The 22,414-nt window shown below is 36.6% G+C and overlaps 2 protein-coding genes across 7 annotated transcripts in view; one reads left to right on the plus strand and one right to left on the minus strand.

Moving 5' to 3' along the window:
- Positions 1 to 15,489, minus strand: part of LOC123760360 (pyruvate dehydrogenase phosphatase regulatory subunit, mitochondrial) — a 28,474-nt gene extending 12,985 nt beyond the window's left edge. For 4 of the 6 annotated variants that reach the window (XR_011230896.1, XM_045745996.2, XM_045745993.2 and 1 more), the window contains exons 1-14: positions 15,421 to 15,489; positions 13,454 to 13,682; positions 12,553 to 12,647; positions 11,197 to 11,324; positions 9,269 to 9,372; positions 8,870 to 9,011; positions 8,063 to 8,205; positions 6,570 to 6,652; positions 5,781 to 5,962; positions 5,430 to 5,554; positions 3,345 to 3,541; positions 2,288 to 2,442; positions 944 to 1,083; positions 22 to 69 (exon numbers count right to left, since the gene is read on the minus strand). Coding sequence is in view for 5 of the 6 variants with exons in the window: in XM_045745996.2 (XP_045601952.2) it covers positions 22 to 69; positions 944 to 1,083; positions 2,288 to 2,442; positions 3,345 to 3,541; positions 5,430 to 5,554; positions 5,781 to 5,962; positions 6,570 to 6,652; positions 8,063 to 8,205; positions 8,870 to 9,011; positions 9,269 to 9,372; positions 11,197 to 11,324; positions 12,553 to 12,647; positions 13,454 to 13,642 (1,731 nt within the window). In the remaining variant the exon portion in view is untranslated. The other 2 variants (XM_045745991.2, XM_045745997.2) reach the window with 2 other exon arrangements.
- Positions 15,490 to 17,945: 2,456 nt separating this feature from the next.
- Positions 17,946 to 21,888, plus strand: ND-B22 (NADH dehydrogenase (ubiquinone) B22 subunit). Its single transcript, XM_045745983.2, has 3 exons — positions 17,946 to 18,105; positions 20,499 to 20,641; positions 21,550 to 21,888. Exons 1-3 carry the CDS (start codon positions 18,008 to 18,010, stop codon positions 21,735 to 21,737), a joined length of 429 nt encoding a protein of 142 aa, XP_045601939.2. The 5' UTR covers positions 17,946 to 18,007; the 3' UTR covers positions 21,738 to 21,888.
- Positions 21,889 to 22,414: the final 526 nt, after the last annotated feature.

Here is a 22,414-nt window from a genome sequence, read left to right on the forward strand (position 1 = left end):
AAACAACACTTTTAAATTTACCTTTGTTTCATCTGCATCAAACTGCTTATTCTTATCTAATCCAGCAGACTTGAAAAGGAAGACATTGCTTATGAGTGCCTCTTGAGAAGAATATAATATATCACCCTTCATAAACACACGGCTATGACAGCTTTTCATTCATGTGCTGATCAATTGCTAACAGGGATATGATAAAGTAAAACACTACATTGAAGTATATACAAGAGCCTTCAAATGGCACACATTACTTTAAAAGCAACAACATAATAGCGTCATATTTTACACTTGTGTGTTTACGTGTTAAAAACTTATCTTATTAACCCTTTGGCTGCGCATTCCATCAGGTGACAGGGTGGCTACTTATGCTCAGAATGTGCATCCTCAGTGAAAGTATTAGGGTGCCGCATAAGATTTTTAAACTCCCATGGGTACGTCGTGATGCATTCTGCTTCTTCATATTGCGTTGTCTGTTGGGATTGTCTAGTGGCAGTGTGTGTGGTGTGTTTGGTCATTACCATACCAATCAGACCAGCTTAATTGCTTGTAATTGTGCAAGTGTGTATAGTCTATGTATAAAGTGAGTATACTGTGTAATATTAGCAAAAACAGAATGTTTTATTGTTCAAAGTAAATAATATAATACGCATCCTAACACTTTGCCTGGCCAGGCACACGAGCCTCAGCCCACCCCAAGGTCGGCCTGGCATTTCCCATGAGCGAGCACCCGCACTAAAATGTGTATACTCTCTCTAGTTTTGTCACCTCTATTTTTGTGCTACGTCATTCATTTTAGTATCAAATCAAATTGTTTGCAACAGAATTCTCTAAAGGAATATAAAGTGTCATAAGATGTTAAGATGAGTGTTTTGTAAGATATTTAAGATGCAACCTACCTAGAGTATGAAACAATGAGTTTCATACTATTTTATAACTGATGACTTACCGTAATTTTAATTTTTGTGAAAGAGGAAAGATCAATGATGCCAACACCTTCTCTACAAGCCTGGTATTCTTCATGGATGCAGTCTAGGAAAGATGGTTTTTTAAAGGAGCCTTCTCGCATTTGTGCTGAAGAATCAGTTCCTGAAAATTCACACACACATGAATTACAGTTATAAGTCCATCATGTAAAAGTATCTTAAATGTATTCAATGAATACTGTACATACATAACTAGGATGGCATTATTTACAAACTTTCTTTAACACTTTGGCAGTCTGGCCTCTCCACACATTTCTGACTGTAAACATTCCAGGCTCACTGGGCCGCTCATAGATCGCTTAGCAGCAATGTGAACAATTTTTGCAATAATTTAATATTTTCCAAGTTATCTCTTGGGTTATAACTATAAATTTGTGGTCAAAATGTTCACATTTTGACCACAAAATGAATTCTCTAGAGAACAGAATAAAAAACAAGAGTGTATTTATAACAACTAATGCACAACAGTGATAAATACATGAATTTTTATGAAAAGCAATCAGGCAACACATTTTAGTGTTATTGGAATGTTTGTCGTTTTCAGCCATTTCCTGATACAGTGCAACCTCGATTCAGCAAACCTCATTTCAGTAAATCTCCATTTACAAGGCACACTTTCCAGGCTGGATTCACTCACTCTGCCAAACAAATGTTTGGAGATGCAGCAAATCGTTAAAAAATATGCTAAATATTTGTATAATACATTGCCTGTATGTAGTACTAACGGGGAAAAAAGACCACACCTCCCAAATCTCCCTTATGAAGACAAGTCCATGTCCCCCCCCACTCAGGAGGAGGAAGCAACAATTAAGTGTGATTTTAAGGGTAATGCATGCAACTTTAGTAACAGCCACAAACTTACTGATAACTCAGTTGGTTAAAATACTTTCATCAAAACAAAAGTTCCTTAAGTTCCAAAATGAGGTTACTAAACTGAATTATGGCCAGCACCTAACATCAAACTAGCTATGGGGGCCAATCTGTGTAAAGTGGCTCGATTAGAATTGCCCTGTGTTCATGTCAGTTGTAGAGGCCTGATTGGGAAATTGACAATTTTTGTTAATACTAGATGGCAATCCTTAGATTACCAAATAGTGTTTGGAAGGTCTGAATTTTTGAGAATGTGTTTTCTGGCAGACATTCTGGGGTGTTTTTTTTTACCAAATGGTCCCACAAAAACACCATTTGAAAGAAGTTCTGATGCAATGATACTTATTAAAAATCTATTGACAAATTCAAAATTTAAAGTAACAGAATTAACACATCCTTTAATAACATGAAAATTAAATTATTTAATCTTGACTTACTTGTGTGTGTGATATCAAAATAAAGAGGACGTTCAAAGCCCATTCGGGTTCCAAATACAGCTCCTTGTGCTTCCTGTTCACTATACATGGGAGAACAGCGTAACTTCCTGGCTAATCTATATTCACACTGGCCAGGATATAAAATTTCATAGTGCCTGAAAAAATTATCAAGAACATTAGTAGAACAAATAGGGTCTCTGATCTATGGAATTTTAAGACACTAACATAGGTACACGATTAGATTCAGGAATGAAAGAAATTTCTGAACCTATCTGTCAAGGCATTATTTACTACAGTGGACAACTTTAAAAGATAATCTTTCAAACAAATGTAAAGAGCACATTTCCAAACATTTACACACATTAGCATTACTTTTGCAATAATACATACTGAAATATACTGTACTTTTTCACTGTCAGAATATTTATACCATTACCAGATTAACCTGGTTGAATGGCTAAGTAGGCCTATGGACTATAGAGAAAAGTAGCCTTGCAGACCAGGTCAATACCTGGTGAAGATGGCCCAGCACAAACAGCAATATTAGAACTATTAAAATCATCAACAGGTAATATACTCAGATACTACACTATATACAATCAACAAATGCTATTTGATAACTAAGCATCTTTTAACATTATAATTTTCAAATTGTCAGTAATTTCCTTGTTCAGTTTCAAGCACATTCACACTTCCTTGTTCAATTTTAAGCATTCAACATTTTGAGTCTGTGAATATAGTTTGCAAGAGTTTCACTAGAGAAAAGAAGCTGTGGTAGGTATGGTAGGTATCTTAACTTTCATCGTGTGTATGGATTATGGGAACTTGCTCATACTGTTATCTTCAAGACAGCAAACTACACTAACACAAGCAGAATAATAAGATAAAATTTGAATTAAACTGTAACTTATGTAAAAAAAACCTCACAAGTGATACTTTAAACAAGATTGTGTACAGTATTGTAGTAAGATAATTTTGATGCACATTTTATTGGGTGAAACAATTTTAATCATAATTCTTTAACAATGCAATATAAATGAAATCTAGAATTCCTTACCTGCCCACAACTTCTTTTGTTCTTTCTTTGAGATAGCGGCGATTATTGTGGAGATCAATGAATCGCCTGACATCAAAAGGCAACATTTCAGTAACCAGTGAGCCATACATGATCCACTCTGCTATAGCCTGTCCAGCTCCTCCACTGCCTTGTAAACTATTGCCATTCATTCCAACTGCCACAAAATAGTTATCAATCTGTAACGAGAAGAAAATTATTCTGCAAGGAGAAGAGATGTGTCAGAGCTTTAGAACTGTAGGTAAATATTGTAAGCACAAAGTAAAAACAGGCACATGAGAAGAACTTCTGTATTTTATTTATAATTTGTGTATAAATTAACATTATAAATTTGTGCATGAACATAAATTCAAAATAAATAAAACATTTTCCTGGAGCATGTGGAGTGTTGACCAGACCACACACTAGAAGGTGAAGGAACGATGACGTTTCGGTCCGTCCTGGACCATTCTCAAGTCGATTGTGGACTTGAGAATGGTATGTGATTGTGTACTCCAGGACGGACCGAAACGTCGTCATCCCTTCACCTTCTAGTGTGTGGTCTGGTCAACATACTTTAGCCACGTTATTGTGACTCATCGCCTGCATGTGGAGTGGTTCACCCTAATGGTCAACTCATGCTCTACAATCATCATTGGGTGGTAAGTACAGACATGTTTAATTATTTTTTTTTTACACATATGATATTGTGGTACAAACACTTATGTGAAGGAAGCAAGACAAAAACAAGTTAAATAGTGTAATAAATAATGTGGAGAATGAATAACGAGTAAAAATAATGACAAAGAGCCGGTTTTTTTCACATGACAATGTACTTTATTCTTATGATATTGGTAATGTTCTTCAATTTGCCCTTATATGCATATATTTCTCTATAGCATTCTGTTGCAAACAAATTGATAGCAAAATGACAGACGTAACACGAAAATTGAGGCAAGAAAAATGAAGAGTATTGTATAAACATTTTAGTGCGGGTGCGCGCTCACGAGAAACACTCGGACGACCTTGGGGTGTGCTGGGGGTCACGCGCCAGGCCAGGAAAAGTATTAATTTACTGTGTATTGTTGTGTAGTGCATTCTATAACTATGACTTTTTATTTAACAGTACAGTACTGTACTACATATAACACTGGTCAACATTTTGTCAAAAGTTGTCTATTTCTGAGATGGAGGGAGAAAAAAAAAACAGTTTATCATGCATTTTGATGTTCTGAATTCATATATAATAATTAAAATTGCTGATTAACTATCGTTTTATGTGTGAGGGTGGTAACAAAATCTTGCCGATTCAACGAGTGGTCGATGCTGAATGTTTTTCTCCCAGGCTCCAATGATGGAGTGGCCCGTCTCTCATGACATAGTGGGAATCTCTCGCACGACTGTCCAAATCACAAAGAAAGCAGCAGTGCTTTGTGTCTCCACCCTGCAGACCCATCATTAGAGCCACAACCTTCAAGTCACCACAGAGCTGCCACTGATGTTCGTCATCGTTTATGCACCTCAGAAACTGTTTTATGTTTGTCATGACAAACATAAAACTGCTATGGGCTGCATAACCCAATGGAATTGACGGCAAAACATACCAATTATGCAGCAAAACAGTTTTAAGATTCGTGTTGTATAAAAACTAGAGCTAATCAACAATTTTAAACACCATTTCCATTCTTGGTGACCCAGAATTAGTCAAGATTGATCTCATTTGTTTCAGAAGCATTTTGACTGTAGACCAATGCAATTTGATTAATATATATATTTCTTGGTCATGAAAGACAACTTACTTTCTACATTAGATTCTTAACAAAATGCTATGAAGTCAAATTATGTGTAGTATCTCAGGGAACTTGTCCCTCAAAATCAGGATGAGACTATATATGCATAACTGTACACGGGCAAATTTAGAAGCACCAAACAAAGAAATTATGAACAAAATAGCCTTATAGCATTATGAAAATAAAGAGTATTTAGTAGATCTAACTATGTCTCATTTAATTAGTAGACAAATATAAATTTTATTTTATTTTAAATAACAATTAGCAATATAATAAAATTAATTATGGAAATCAATACCTCAGGTGTTTCTCCTAAAATCCATTTGCCATCAGGTGTGAAATTGTCTGGAGCATTAACTAGAGGCTGGTACTGTATATCCTTCAACATAGGCACACGGTGCTCTGCTGCTTCACGGATTGGCCCTTAATTTAGAATAATAAACAGATGTATGAATGACTTATTGGGATAAACATTTTAAGGTTTATCCTTAAATATAAATATATCCTTAATAGAACATAGGAAAATTTAACTACTGAACAATAAAAACTAGGGAAGTGACTGACATGAAACACATCTTTCTGAGCATGACCCTCAGATACCTAATCCATATATGATACAAAAAACCTTGTATATGTTACAGTAACTTACTAAAGTGTTCATCATCCCCTATTAAAGACTTCCTCCAGTTCTGAGGAATCCCATTTTCAAACGCTGGTTTGGCGTGACGTTCAAACCCTCCCACAACAAACTGTTGATTGCGGGTGAGGCAAAATGTGCTGGAATCATAATCCCGAATAATTGGTAATCCATACTGTGCTTCCACTACAGGCCTGAAATCCAATTAAAATTAAAATTAATACATAATATTTTTTCTATTTACAAATTTATTTGATTGTACACACAAAAGGCTCGCAGATGCAATTAATGTAATACAGTAACGTTAATGTGACAAAACTCAAGAGGTCAAATTTCCTTTTGTTCCAAGTTTCTTACTATGAAGAATGACTATCTCACCAGTTATCAGGGGAAGTACACTGTGTATGGTATATGATTAATATATTTAATAGAGATTTTAGTATAATGAAAAATCACTTTTGTGGGTCACTCAGTGGCTTCCCAGAGTTAATGTACTTGTACCCCAGGGCCAATACCATTTCACAGGGCATCTAAAACTACCTCATAGCCTACTGTGGGGCAGAGGAGTTCATGGTGAAATAAGACACCACACACACACACACACACACACACACAGGGGGAACTCTGAGCAAATATTGAGGAAGTGTGGTTGGATTACATTCACATCTCTGGACTCTCCAGAAGCCCACAATACTTACCATAGAAGATTTTACATATTCATTTTGTAATGTAACTTTTTTCAGTTTTAACATATCAAAATTAGTTGTTAGCCAATAAAAAAGTTACCTGGAAAAGTCTTACTCTGTATGTAAATAGAAGTGCTCTGCTGGATGAACAGGAATGCGAACCTTAGGCGAGCTTTTTTCACCAAGAGAACGAGCCCACTGCAAAGATATCAAACATTAAGTTGTATAATGTTATTTATCTCACCCCACTTGTTCAATCATTTTTAAGTTTACATCAGCAATAATCAACATCATCATTATCATCAATACCTCTTGGTTCACACATTTGTGAAGTGAAGAGGCACCTGCCTGAAAGGAACAAAACTTTGCATACTATATGTATGTAATTTTATATACATTTTTGTACATATACAGTGGGGCAAACTGTTTTTGGAAAGATTACGGGGATACTTGGAGCACTCCGAGCCATCCTCCCATGGTAATCCCAGTTATGTTATGGTGTTGGGACATATGCAGGCTTATCAGGAAGCTTGGGCCAGGGTACCCCAAGGTCTGTCCAGTCTGGTAACATTGTGCTCCCAGGACCTCAGTAGGCAGGAAGCAGCTGTCTACTCCTCAATCCAATGGTGCACATTTGGGATATGTTGGTCAAGAAGCTGATTAGGATGACCCATTCATTTCGAGTCAAATCCCTTCTCTTCTCTGGGGACAAGAAGCACTCTCCCAAGAAAAGGGAGAGTAATAGGAGCTGCCTCGTATGGGCCAATAGGCCTTCTGCAGTTCTCATTAATACTACTATCCCCTACACCTTACTCTTCTCCTCAGCTCTCTCTTGCCTATTTATTGCCTGTCTCTACCTCCTCATCACAATCGACTTGAGAATGGTCCAGGACGAACTGAAACGTCGTCGTCCCTTCAACTTCTAGTGTGTGGTCTGGTCAACAACTTCTTAGTGCAATTGTCAAGGACATGTTTTGTTGTTTTTATAAATATTCAGGTAAAGTTAATGTCAAAATGTTTCCAAACTCAACTATTTCCATTTGAAAACACAGTAATGAAAACATTAAAAACATTAAAATATAGCATAATTAAAAAAAAATTGCACAACTCCCAAGGCACCTAAAGGCACTTTATGCAGTGCAGTGGCTAATCTGTATGATAGGCAAAATGATACAGTCATCCATTACATTTATTTAGTGGCAGAAACCTTCAAACATGAAGAATTGACAAACGTCTTTTTGTTTGCAAACCTAAATGTAGAATTATAATACTGTCTTGTAATAAATTTAGTACAAATAATGATTATGCAGTATTTTTTAATGCTGACTAGAATACCTAATATTAAATTGGAGTTTTATTTAAAAATGGCTAAAATAATAGATTCTTACTTCAAAAACATGTAAATGCAGTACTCAGATTCAGGTTAAAGGCACAAACTTAAGCAAAGTTAGTTACCTTATTAGGAGTACAGTGTTTCTACTTGACCAATATTCAAAATAAATGCAAGTACTGCAAGTACCTGCAGTATTGACAAAATATTCAGCCGATGCATGGCACTTACCATCCCCGCAGTATTGACAAAATATTCAGCCGATGCATGGCACTTACCATCCCCGCAGTATTGACAAAATATTCACAGTGGATGGTTCCCAAAGAGGTCACAACGTGAGTGACACGGGGAATAACTTGAGAGTGTGGCACTTCATCCGTCACAATACCTTCCACAGTGCAATTCTCCACATATAATGCTCCTGCAAACACCAACATTAAAATAAGTTATCTGCAATAACTAACTTTTTGCAGTGCACAACAAATTCACCAACTGGAGCGAATATTTTTGACCTTCATACACAAAAGTTTCTATATTAAAAAATCCATTGCCTCTTATTAGATATACAGTACACAGAAAAATCACATCTCATTTAATCACTTGAAAGGCTAGAGCTCAGAGTTAGAAGCAGGAAAACGCAAAAATAGGGGCAAGAACATGCAGATTTCCGGTCAAGAAAGGCAGACTTAAGAGCAGGAAAAGGTAGATTTAGAGGTTGTCATCACAGTATAGCCTGTACTGAAATCGTCTTAAAAATGGGTGATAAAACAGCCTCGTCAATGCCTAGTACTGTGAGGTTAAACATCCTACATAACTCTGGCCATCAACATATTTTAGCTATTATTTCAGTAGGACTGTATCCTGTTATTTAATACTGCACATCAATATTCACCTTTCAATTTATACAATAGACATTACAAAAAAAAGTCGATAGTTTACTTAACTGGTATTTTTTATTGCACTTGGAACATCAAGAATTTTTCTTAAGTTTTTCATACAAAAAATCATGAGTGGAACACCTAGGTCTGCTGTAACTGTAGTGTAAGGGTTAAAATAATGTAATAATTACTATAATTACAATGCACCTTGTCTGCGTGCAAGTGAAGCAAATGTGACACACGCAGAATAAGGGTCAGCCACCGCGTCACCTGGTACCCACACTCCGCCCTCCAGGTCAACAGTGTACAGGTGTGGGTGCCGACGCTTAATCTCATGACGGTCCAACCACTGAAAAAAACAATCATTATTAAACAAGAGGAAGAATATTACACACACACATTCAGTATTGACATAGCATTTCTATATGGTATTTCAGTAGAAGCCATTTGTTTGTTTTACCCAATAAGAAGTATTTTAAGTTTGAAGTCAACAGGATTTAGAGTTAAAATATTAAATAGACCCCCTTGAAAATCAAGAAAAATTTAACTGACAAAACTGCAAGGAAAACCTAATTGGGCTACATAATTACACTGTAAACACTTTACCTCACACTCGAGTCCAGACGGCTTGGTGTATGCCACTCTGCGTTTTAGGGCAATAGCTCTCTCTCTTGTCTGAGCCAAGTTTAAACTGCCACATTGCTGAAAACCTGTCAGGGGGTAATATAGGTATTATGACTAAGTCATAATATGTTAATTCTAAAATAGCACATTATTATCTAAAGAAATATACTATATTATCAAAATAATTAACAGTTTTCCAACTTATGTAATTAGATAATACAACGTAACATGCTAGGGAGATATTAAGGCTATGAGATAACTTATTCTTCAAAGGTCATCATGATATTAAAAAATCCAGCATTGAATGCAGGTACAGTAACACCTCTTTCTTGTGGGTTAGCTCTATCTCCCCATGCTACCCACCTAGAGCCCTCCAAACCCAAGTACTACACCAAGCTCTACCTAATCACGAGTGCTTACTGAAGTTCAGTAACAGAATCTAGCCCCTTGATAGGAAAGCAGGGATACTAGAGTAACTATATAAACAAAGCGAAAAGCCACCAGAAGCGTACACCACAACATTTAACACTTGCAACCCTGATTCGAACTATGTACACCATCACTATTATCCAAGACTAACCAATACTGTAGTTAGCTCCACACTCACCATTGGAAGGCAGCCCTAGCAATCTAGAGGCTTGGGGCAACTATCCAAGTCATTCATGTACCACCCAAGCTAGAATATTACCCAAACATCACAGGAAGAAGGAAGGGCAGGAATGGAGAGATACAGGGAAGACCTACCAGAATGAGGCACTTCATTACAATCAACACTGGATTTCTGGGAGGGCTTCACTATGCTATTTCACCACTCAAGGCCCTGTTTGTTTGTATCCTGGCTAATGGCAATCATGTTGGTGGATGTCTTATTGAGCTCCAGGTTTAATGGTTTAATCTTACATGGTCTGAGGGAACATTAACCGTACATGGCAAGTAGAGATGTTGGGGAACATTTCCTTACACCTCATGCAACTGTTCACCAAGCAGTAAATAGGTACCAAGGAGTTAGGCAACTGTTACAGGCTGCATCCTTGAGAAGGCCTGTCGTTGGCCAATGAGTACCTCAATAAGTCTAATAGGTTAACTGTCCCCCAACAATTGGAAAAAGAAAACCATTTACTCCCCTTATACTCGCCATAACTATGCATACCTACTTTTAACTCGGGATATGTGCATGCTAGCACTTGTATTAAATCCAGAAACTTAACTCCTATCAATATTCAGATAGCAAGAGGTTCAATGATATTTGTTTTTGACTGCATTTTAAAATTATTCTAAATTGAGATATAGCATTGTAATTCAACAGATTTATAACAGTTTGCCACAGCTAGGGACATCCTCCTTTCCCTCCTCTAAAGAAGAACAATTGTACGGTCGAGTGCTGAACAAATGGTCAACTACTAGCATTTTTCTTCTCAAATAATGTGTTCAATTGCCAGATTGTTCAAGTTCAGAGCCGTCCAAGTGCTGAGGTATCATTATATATAAACAACAACAAAACACCATTTGTGAGCTGAAGACACTAAATTAAGTAATGTTTGCTGCATATTATCAGAACATAAGAAGTAACTGCATCATCATTTACCAAATGACACACCCCAAATTAACACTGATTACAAAACTCAATTATAATTATGTGGTAATAATATGAACAACACTAGCACAATGCAGCTGTTTATTTATTCAATACAGATTTAAATCTTTTATTTGCATGTCATAAAAGTCTACCTGCTTAGTTATTACTGAAACGGTCTAAATTTGATCACACAAAACTAGCAAATAAGCAAGCCACCTGCAAAAACATGATCCATGACCTTCTTGTTTACATGATTATGTACCTCTACCTTTGAGCACATAAAGACTGTATTTAAACAAATAGAATTTTAAACAATTAATTACAATATAATTACCCAAGTCATGTCCTTCATCCTGGAATCTTTTGATTAGGCTAACAGAGTAGGTGACAAACTGCCTCTCTGCAGAAGGTTTGAAGACTCCCAAGACACCAGAGCCAGTGTGAGAAGTTCCAGATCCTACCCTGTTACAAGATGAAAACAAGGAATTTAGCAGTTTATAACACACATAAAATTTGTATAAATTTTGTAGCTTAATTTTAATATTTGCACTGCCTCATAGAGGCTGAATATGTAAGTCATGTGCATCAGAATCAGAACGCATCCAAGTACTGATTTTGGGGGAAAGCCCAAACCTCGGCTCATACAATGCCTCCCCTCTCTATACCTTTTGTTAAGTACTGTACTAGCCTCTCCACCTGCTTGTACGACTCGGCTTTGTTACTTTACTAGTGACTGTAGCCACTGAAGGGTACCTCCCTTCCCACCATGGTTGATCTTGTTGAAAATACATAACCAGTTTCCAAAATAAAGTTTAAATATACAGTACTGCTAAATTATACATAATGTCCATTCAAACCACAAATTAATAAACAGGCCTTTAGAATAATGCAAATTTGGAAAGAAAGTAACCTTATACAGTAGGTTGAAGAGAGTAATGTATATCCTCATGATTAAAATATGGATTACTAAAACAAAACTTACTTTCATTGAACGTATCTTTCAAGCTTCAGCCATTATTGATTAATCCCAGAACACGTAGTACACATTATATGTCAGTGCCCATTTCCATTTTTCTATTCAAATTGTAAATAAAAATTATTCTGTAACTTTTGAAATCAACAATCTTACTCTCTAAATTTCAGTACACCAAAAATTGTCTTCATTTTCAAACACCACTGCCCAAAGCACACACAATCAATAGTCACACTCTAACCCATTCAAGCAGAATTTCACACACAAGCTTCTTGAATTGCACCAGATGAAGTCAGTCTTCCTCTATTCACAAAAAGGACTAGTGTACTCCCTCCCTACTCCTCTCATTCCTACTCATTCCCATTCTTATAATCCTAATCCCATTCCACTCTTCAGCCTCACTTCTTCCTAAACTTAGCTGCATGTAAACTTGTTGCATTAAAAAACCTACCTTAAATACTGTCATCACTTCCATTCTCATTTATTCATTCTTCCTTTATTTAACCCCACATTCCATAGCCATACTAGCGTACTTGTGTTTAGGGCCTAAGCAGCTATAAGCCTTAGATCTGAGGCCAATTCTGCCCTTTATGAGAAGATAAAGAAAATGGGTCATGTGCCAAATGTTGACACCTTTTTATCCCAGACAATAAAGGGCAGTGGCCACCACTGGCACTGGAATCACTACATACCATTGCCAACAAAGGAATGACTTACACATTTTGATCCAGTACTACAACATCAGTCCAGCCATCACGGGTCAAGTGATATGCTATGCTGTTACCCACTATGCCAGCACCACAAATTACAACCTGAAAAAGTTTTGTAATACATATAGGAGAAAATACATAATCTCCATTAATACACATGTCACTTTTTATCTATAAAATTAATGTCACTGCTTCATCAATGCAAAACAGAGAATGACGAAGATATAATAGTGGGTTGAAACACTAGAAACACTAAAACAGGGACTCGGGAGGCTGTTCGTATGACCATATTTTTGTGTCAAATGTTCATAAATCAGGGACCTCGCCATTACCATGTAAACAGACAACTAAGAGAAAATTGATGAAATGAAAGGAAAATGTGCGACAATAATACAGTGTGACAGAAGTGTTTGGAAGAAAACTCTTACAGGAGAACTGACAATTAAAAAACAGGCACACTGCAATGGATATGTGGTTAGTAGTGGAGTAATTCATTCTTCATACAAGGATTACAGTGACCCTAAAGCAAATCTCCACTGACAGTGCTAAGCTAGTTTCTTGAGTACAATATAGTTATATACCCACTACCTTCTAAAAACCCTAATCGTTCAAATCGTTCATGTCTAGCCCAATGAGTCAAATACAGTATACTATATTGTCTTATTTCACACACTCTCATTATGATGGTGCACAAAATTTAGGCAACTTTATCCTGCTGTGAATTCTGATAGCCTAGCAGACAATAAATCTGCCACTTACCATTTACAGTGCAAAATCTTTATCAAATTAAATCAAAATCAAAATTAAATTAAATCAAAATCAAAATTAAATTAAATCAAAATCTTTATCAAAATCTTCATTTAAATTAAATCTTTACCATTTACAGTGCAATATAAATAAAAACTAACCTGTGACTGTGATGGAAAGGTTGTGGGTGATCTCGCACTAGTAGATAATTTTGCACTAAATTTAAATTCATTTTTGAAAACACAAAATTTTGCTGGATGAAGTGAATTAATCACAGAGCCCCAAGGTGAGTGCTCTGGGAGTATCCGGCTGCCAGTTGCTGCAAAAGCAGCAACGTACTGCCGAAGCATCTTCTAATTGGTAAGACACTCCTCTGGTATCATTTAATTCCTGAAAATAATGATACTGCAAATGTCTGTTATATAATATGAAATAATTTAGTCATGCAATAGCATATCTTATGTTCAAGGGCAATAAAATCATTGTTGCAATGAATTTTGACATTAAAAGTGAAATTTAAAACATTAAAAACTTTATTAACCTCAAAATTCACACTAATATGTTGTATTCTTAAGCCATTTTTGCTGACAAGCTTTAATACATATTCACATGAACTCTTATTATAGTTAATATCATAAAACATTAAAATAAAAATGCTTCAAATAATCTGGTATCTATGAAACTGGAAATCTCCAAACATAATAGTAATAACATGATGCCTCAACCTGTCTAGTCACCACTGTGTACATACACTACCATACATTACACCCCACCTACTCTTTACCATAGTGCTTTACCATTTAAAATACTGTAAAAGATATTGAACAAGTTTGACAACTTAAATACAGACAACGGGGCCAGATGTTGAATGTAATACACTGTATATTCAAGTGTTCAAAATATTACTTTGTATTTTATATTATATTATTATATATTTTATATTTTTATTATATATATATTTTTTATTACTGTATATATATATTTTTTATTATAGTATTAATATATTTTACAAAATATAAACTTTGTAAAATCTCTTTATGTATGTACCTTACCTAAATAAAAATTATTATTATTATTATTAAAGTTTGCCAAGCCATTATGGAGAACATAAAGTACTATCATGACAGTCTACCTACTCAAGTCATCAAAGTATTAAAAGTGCTCATATGTAGGACCGATTAACCTGCTAAAACTATCACGACAATATGTTAAAGACTGTGGCCTATTTTTTATAGGCTTTATCTATAGATTATATAGATTTTTATAGTCTACCTATAGACTAGTTAGATTTTGACATTAAACTTAAACAATAAACTTAGCAAAAGATCCATGTCAGGACCTAAGCATACAGTATATAAATCCAGGACACTTCAACAGTTCATAACACTGACTATTTATAGTCAGTCAGTGAAGTCAAAATAGTCAACTCAAAGTTTCGTCTCTGACTGACAGTTTACCGTCTTTTAGGTAGTCCCTTACTCAGTTCGGTGTCTTTCCAGTTATTCCCGCTAACTGCTTCTCCGTCTTGTACACCAGCCTTTCATGACGGACAGTGACAAATGCTTTTTGACACTAGGAAAATATAGTAAACTCAAGTCTTCTTTTTCACATCTTAATTTAGAGTCCTGGTCACAGTACAGTCGTTCTTCGATCTCGACTCACAATTAGAGATTTCGGATTCGATTCCTGAGCAGGTCAGAAAAGGTTGGAGAAGTTACCTTTCACCTAACGCCTCTGTTCACCTAGCAGTAAATAGGTACCCAGGAGTTAGGCAACTATTGTGGGGTTACATCCGGGGGGGGGGGGTTAGTAGTTCCACCTTGGGGTGGGACCTCAATACAAGCCTCAGGTATATAAATACATACACAGGCTTCCTGTCACCCAAAACTAATTACGGTAATTAACTGGCTGAAGTAGCTGTGGCATCATAACAATGTCAACATTAGTCTGCTCATGGGGGGCACCTCAGACCCCGCTTGTGCGAACATACCAATGCTATAGTCAACCACGCCAGGAAACCCGTTATCAAGTATAAACCCCTCCCAAGTTCCAATACAATCTGCTCCATTAACACATTCAAAAGAAATACGGCCGTAACTGAAGAAGTTAAATATGGTAGTGTTCTCACAAGAGTTGTGTCTGAGACGACATGTTAGTGTGGAGGACCAGCCTAAGCACACCCGTGACGTCACACCCTACCTCTATATGGCTCCCATACCAGGAGCTCTGTGACGTAACACACATATATTTATATTTTACTGCCTTAGACTAGGATAGATGGGTTTAGATTAAGGGTAGATTGGATTATACTAACGTAGTTTGAATTAGGTTTGGGTAGATTACATTAGGTTAGGATAGGATAAAATAGAATAGGTTAGGTTACGTTTGTTTACAAGGTAACTATGACGTCGAATGACTACCTTCCGGGGCCCATTTTGAACCTACCTAACACTAGGCCCCACCAAAACTATTATTAACATTTCCCATCTTTTTTTAAATTCAATTTCAATTTCCCATCTTTTCTAAGAAAATCATGACCAAAATATAACAAATTTATTAAGGTAATCCTACATTAAATATCTTAAATTTAGAGCCCTGTGACTGGGATTTGTGACGGTAAAGCGTTGGTGTTCGGCTCTTTCAAAAGCTAGGGGCAGGGCCTCGTCACATTAGAGAAAAAAAAGAGAAAAGCTGGAACTTTCGTCTGTGGTAAGGTAATGGGAAGACACACAAAACACAAGTAAATTTAACAATGAAATTTTAATTACTTTAGAAAAACAAGACATGAATAAAGTTAAGCACATAAAATATAACAGACAAGTCAACAAACAAAATAATATGAATAATCACTGGCAAATGAAAAGTTACGTTAAGACAAGCGAGTTACAGTGATAGCAAAATAAATATTAATGGAGCTGGAATATTGGCTTCGAGCTGCCACCTCCCTTAGTACACGAAAGCCAAGGCTTAGTCTACCAGCGAGAGATGTCAACTGCAAGGAGCACTGAGATATTCTGACAATACTGGGCCGCTGCAGCTCAGACATCAACTTGTGGCGACGGGACACCAGCCAATCAGCGACAGGCAGGCAATGGACAAGCAGTTTGCTGATTTACGGTGGCGGTAGCTAGCAGGTGTCACTGTGTGCTGGGTACGATTTGCTCTCTGGGCAAAACGTTTGGCGATACTTGCTGGACATATCTTCTATATTATCTTTTGTTTTTATGTACTTTGTAGGGAAGAGCAGGCTCAATCTCTCTTGAAAGAGATTATCGTCACAGATTATTGAGATTTTAGATAACTTCATAAATATTATGATTGAGGTGAATGGGGCAATTCTATGGAGACTTAGTACGTAATAGCCCCTATTAATAGGAAAAGTAAGCAAAGGTCCGATTTGCCTAACAGGCAGAGCAATATTTGTTGACTTTCAAATACTTCTTTCCAATTTCGTTCTTTCCTAACAATGTTATTATATTTATATTAGGAATGTGAATTACTGACTTAGTTATATTAGGTTAGCTTTGATCAAATTTCTATGTTAGTTTTGAATCAAAGTAAAATATATATATATATATATATATATATATATATATATATATATATATATATATATATATATATAATGTAATATGAAAGTTGTATTATTCTATACGAACAAGTGTTTTAAATGTGTGTGCGGGGCAAAGGGACCCCATTGTCACTCTAATTCATTGTATTTATACAATGTGTATTCATACACATTGTATAAATACAATGAATTAGAGTGACAATGGGGATTCATACACGTGTATTCATATCGAACCCCTCCCCCCTCCCCAGGACGCAACCTCACATGGGTACCTACTCACTGCCAGGTGAACAGCTGCATTAGGTGAAAGGAAACCATTTCTGTCCCGCCCGGGATTCGAACCACGGGAATTCTCGATTGTGCGTCGAGAACGAACTCGACTGAACTACCGGGACCCGGACTACTACCAGTATATAGAAGGGGAGAGAGACAGGAGACAGGGAGGAAATTTACCTGGGAGTAAAAATAGGTGAGATGAGAGAGATGAGATGAAATGGGGGAGATAAGAGAGAAGAAGGGGTGGATAAGTAGGGTAAAAGGGGCAATGGACGGGAAAGGGAGAGGGGAAAGGATGAGGGAAGAGCAGAGAGAGTATGAGGGGAAGGGTGTCCCCTTAAATTTCTTGAGCATAATTTCTACCCTTTTTGTTGGATCACCCGGAGCGCGCATATAGGTTAGGATAAACGCACACTGCTGTTGCAAAATTAATGTTAAATTAAATAATTAAAAGTTGTTGTTGATTGAGTAATAATATAAAAGTCGCTTTTGAAAAAAGCGCGCTGGACAGTTTTCTGGCTTCTCACAGCCGGTGCCAATCATCCATAAATATCCATATATAATACATCCAATTCTCTCACGTTACGAAAACAAAATATATACTAGTATATTATAATATTTTTGCAATTAAAGTGCAGCAGAATATCAATTTTGAAGCAATATTATTAAAAAGGTTTATATAGTAGTATTTATAAAATATATATTTCATAATATAAATAAAATAAACTGTAACATAATAATTATTCATTGTTTAGGTGCTTTAATTAGATACAGAATATGTAGAAAATTTGGCAATAATAATATTGAATAATAATAGTGTTCGGAAGCCCAAGTCGGAACGGGAAGAGAGCCTTGGGACACGTCCAAAATGTCGCACCTGCAGACTAGGGTCGTCAGTCATTCTCGTAAAGTTTGTTCTCTGTACAAGCGAGCTCTGAGGAACACTGAAGCATGGTATGATAGACGGTAAGTTAAGCTGTGACTGTGGAGTAGTAGTGGCCGTGATGGGTAGTGTTGTGGCCTCTTCCCCCCCCCCCCCCCCAAGTCTGTGACTCCCATGGCCGGTGGTCCTGGTCAGGGCCTCCAGTAGTTATTCTTATTGTTAACTTGTAGTCTAATGTTGCCATGGGAGACATCTCCCGTCACGCAGGGTGCAGTTGCACCTCCACAGATCTCCAGTATCAGCTCTTGATACTGGTTATGGCTCAAAAGGGTCACCACCTGGACCAAAGAGCCAAAGCTCAACCCCCGCAAGCACAATTAGGTGAGTACTTACGGGCTATTCATGCCCGTACCACCTTTTGGGTGGCTTAATCTTCATCAATCAATCTAACGTTGCTTAGTCTTACACACACAGTGGTGACGAATGTGGCAGTCTAGTGACACGGGCCAAGTGTGATATTATGTATTACTATGTTTTACTTCGGGCCAAATATGCAGAAGGCCGCCCTCACTTGGGAACAATGTAGTTATCAAAAGTAGTTATATTTGTAACACCAACAAGGAGCAACAGTTTAAAGCCCCCACACTGTGTTGGACCGAGAACTGGAGATTCTTTTTCACTCACAGCATTATAGACCCATGGAACCGCCTACCCGCCGTAGCCGTTAATGCCCAAAAACTGTTGGGTTTTGGGTTGGGTACGGCTGGGAAAGATCATAAAGGCAAAGGGGTAGAAGGAACCTTCGACAAGCTGAAGCCTTCCTGTACTCTTCGAGGCCACTAATGCTAGTGGCTCTCGGGTAAACTCGGGTCAAATATGAACTGCTTGTGAGTACACTTTTTGTAGGAATTTGGCATAACTTTGTAATAATTGACGTAACTCTTGGCAATGGGGCTCTTGTTGTGATCTCGGAGAAATGTCTAGTCATACTGATGAACCGAGTGAGGTTCACTCTGATGCTGAATTCTGCACACCAGAACTTAGAAATGTATGTATGGGTTAAATTCAAAACATTAAAATTGAATTTCTGCATTCCCTATGGCCTTATTTGGAACCCGTGTTTATTCACTGACCGGGAATCTATCTTTCAGCGTGATTTGGTTATATGGCTAAGTTCTATGGCAAGAATTTTAGGAATGTATTTTATGGGGGCATTCTGTCCACTAAGACCTCAATCGGCTTGTTGTTCATTTTTGAATGCATGTACAATAGAGCCGTTTGTAATTGGGTTGATCCTGCTTCCAAGACTGGACTATAAGATGATTAGGATTTCTGTTTTATTGACTGCTGAGAAATTCATGCCAACTGAATTATCTATGCCCAGATGAACACTCAACAGGAACATCAGACATGTATAACTGGGTTTAAGTTACTGTACTTTCAATACTCGGTATAGTCATTCCATGTCAGTTCACCTAGATGTTTGGGCAAATTTTCCAGCACCCATTTAGATTTTGATGCAGTTTGGGACACTTATAGATCTCAGTGAGAGAAATTGAATGATTTCAATTGCATCTGTAGCTAAAACTGTTCTGGCAATTGGTAGCCATAAATTTTGCAAAATGGTGTAAATTTTCCAAGGTCATGCCTTATTTCAAGAGGATGTATCTCGGCTCCTTTGACATGTACAAAGTTCATTCAAATGCCATTTTAAAGGCATTGAGTGGCTCTCGAATTGTATTCTATATACTGTATATTTTAAATCAAGGTTCAAAAAAAAAGTTGACCTTAAATTTAACCTTTGACATTAGAAAGGTCTTTTGATGTCAACTGATTTTTTTCAACATCAAATCATTAATTGGTATAAATGTGTGTATTAGTATAACATAGAATGTCTGGGATATTCTCTTAGTTTAGGACCTAACCTTAGTTGAAAACCTTGACCTTGAATATATAATCAAACTTTGGAAACCCATAACTCTGGAACTACAGTGGTGAGACAAATGTTTTAATTGTCTTTAATTTCTGTATTTTTTACTATATATACAGTATATACATTAACTTCTAAACTAAGAGAATACCTCAATGTTATATTGTATACAGTACTAATATACACATACCAATAAATTGTTTGAGTTTGAAAAAAATCATTTATTTTTAAACTCAAATTGAGCTAAAGCTTTACCATAAGAAATGTGTTCTACTGCTGTACAGTGTATTTTTAATGTACATGAAAAGGTTATCTACAATTAATCCACTTTTATTATAGTGTTTCTTTACATTGCGAAAAAATTTTGTACCACCAATGTTTGTCTTGTATTGATTTAAGATTTTTTTATCTTGCATCACATGCAAGATTAAGCATTCTTTTGTCTTGCATCACATTGTATCATATTTTCTTTACAGGAAAAGGTGACCCCCTTAGTGATTGTTATACAGTATTTTTCTTGCCATTAATACTGCATAACAATTTCAGACCTATGTTCCGATATCGTGCTGTATTACTACGAGCAAGATTTGACGAACACAAGGATGTAAAGGATCTAAGGGTAGCTAGGCAACTGCTGGAAGAAGGGGAAAAAGAGCTCTTCAGTCTTCAACATTATCAGCCAAAACAATGTTAGTAAGCCTGCCTGCCTGCCTCTTTTTATGTGCCTTTGTGTGGATATAAAGTACAATCACTTTATGCATGTAATTGCAGAACATATTCCCTGTGCCTTTTTTCATGTTTATTGGTTTGTAAATTATGTACTGTACTGTAATTAAACCAAAATTTTGGGGCTCGGTCTCTGTAACCTTTTCCGCTACTGCTCATGGTATGGGTATAGGGTGCATAATAAATGAACTAAACTAATTAAACCACTCTTATAATTTTCAGTACTGTACTTGAAAATTATTAGAATGTCTCTTGGTGTTAGGCCTAATCATTTTTTTAGAGGAAAATTGAGTGAGGTTTTACTTGCAAAAACAATTAAAAAAATATCAGCTGGTGCATTCCTCTTGTCAGTCAACAATGGAAGACAAATATTCCAATTAAATAAATATATATCAATTTGATTATGTATTTAAAATGGTTGTGGCAATAAACCTCACACTGTTAAGGGAATTGTGTTGATGTCTGTATTTCAGTAGGCTAGTGGCTGTTATGTATTGATACATTTTTCTATGAAGGGTCCTTACCACTTGATACACATTGGTGTGGTCTTTGAACTGGGGAATATTTTGAGACTGTTTAGGAATGTTAAGACCATTTTGCTTTAATGGGGGCATGTGCCAATTCAAATTGCCTGTAAAAGTTTGTGGTATTGAGGGTAGACTTGGGATTCTGTCTCGACTTTTAATTGACTGGTCTAAGTCCTTTGAGCTCTTCAGATATCTACTGGGCATTTGATGCTTTGATGATAACTACAATTCCTCCCTTGACCTCCTTCATCCTCCCACCTCATATTCATTATACCACTGTGTCCCAAGCCAGCATGCAGATACCTCTCTCAATCGGTTATGATGAAAGACTTTTATATTTTCAGTTCCCTTGTCGCCTGGAGGTGTAGCATATGGGCGTGTAGTGGAGCCACCTGACTGGGTCTTGGACTACTGGCATCCAATGGAAAAAGCAGAGTATCCAGAATACTTTGCTAGACGAGAGCAACGCAAAAAAGAATACATTCAATGGTGGGAAAAGTCCTATGGCAAACCAATTGAAAAGCCCCATTAATGACAAAACAGTAACATCTAATTGTGCAGTGTATATATATATATATATGTGTGTGACTTAAAAAAGAAAGGGTTCACAATAATTTTTTAAAGTCAGAATTGTTCTAAAAAGTAGATGGTAATGCAGGAAGTAATAAAAAATCTCTAATGAATGTATTACTTTTTCAGTATCCACATTATAGCTGCTCAGTGTAGTGTACTAGTGGTTAGTGCTCTAGCTGAATAACCAGCCCGTTCTCTCAAGTTACCACAATAGATAAACAATGGTGTACTAAAACGAACCTCGTCATTGAGTACACCTTGTGGAATGTCCCAATTTTTGCGTAGTCATCCCAATTGTCGCGTATTGACATCCCAAGTAATATTTAGCACCATTTGAATAACCAGTAACACTGATGGTGCTACGTAGTCTTCCCAACTTGGTGCCTTATTTTGATAATGACTTGTAAACATGATTAGAAAACATAAATGTTTGTGAGCTTTGATTCATGACTGTTATTTTTGAGCCGAATTCTCGCTTACAGCACATATTTGGAGTAGCAAATTACTATTTTAAATAGTAACACACTCATGAAATGTACAGGGCTCCATGCACACATGTAGGTGAAAGTAATTATCAAAAGAAGGTACCAAGCTGGGGAGATCATGTAGCACCATCAAAGATACAGGAGTATTCAA

Source organism: Procambarus clarkii, chromosome 39, assembly GCF_040958095.1.
Source record: "Procambarus clarkii isolate CNS0578487 chromosome 39, FALCON_Pclarkii_2.0, whole genome shotgun sequence".
Classification (NCBI taxonomy): Eukaryota; Metazoa; Arthropoda; class Malacostraca; order Decapoda; family Cambaridae; genus Procambarus; species Procambarus clarkii.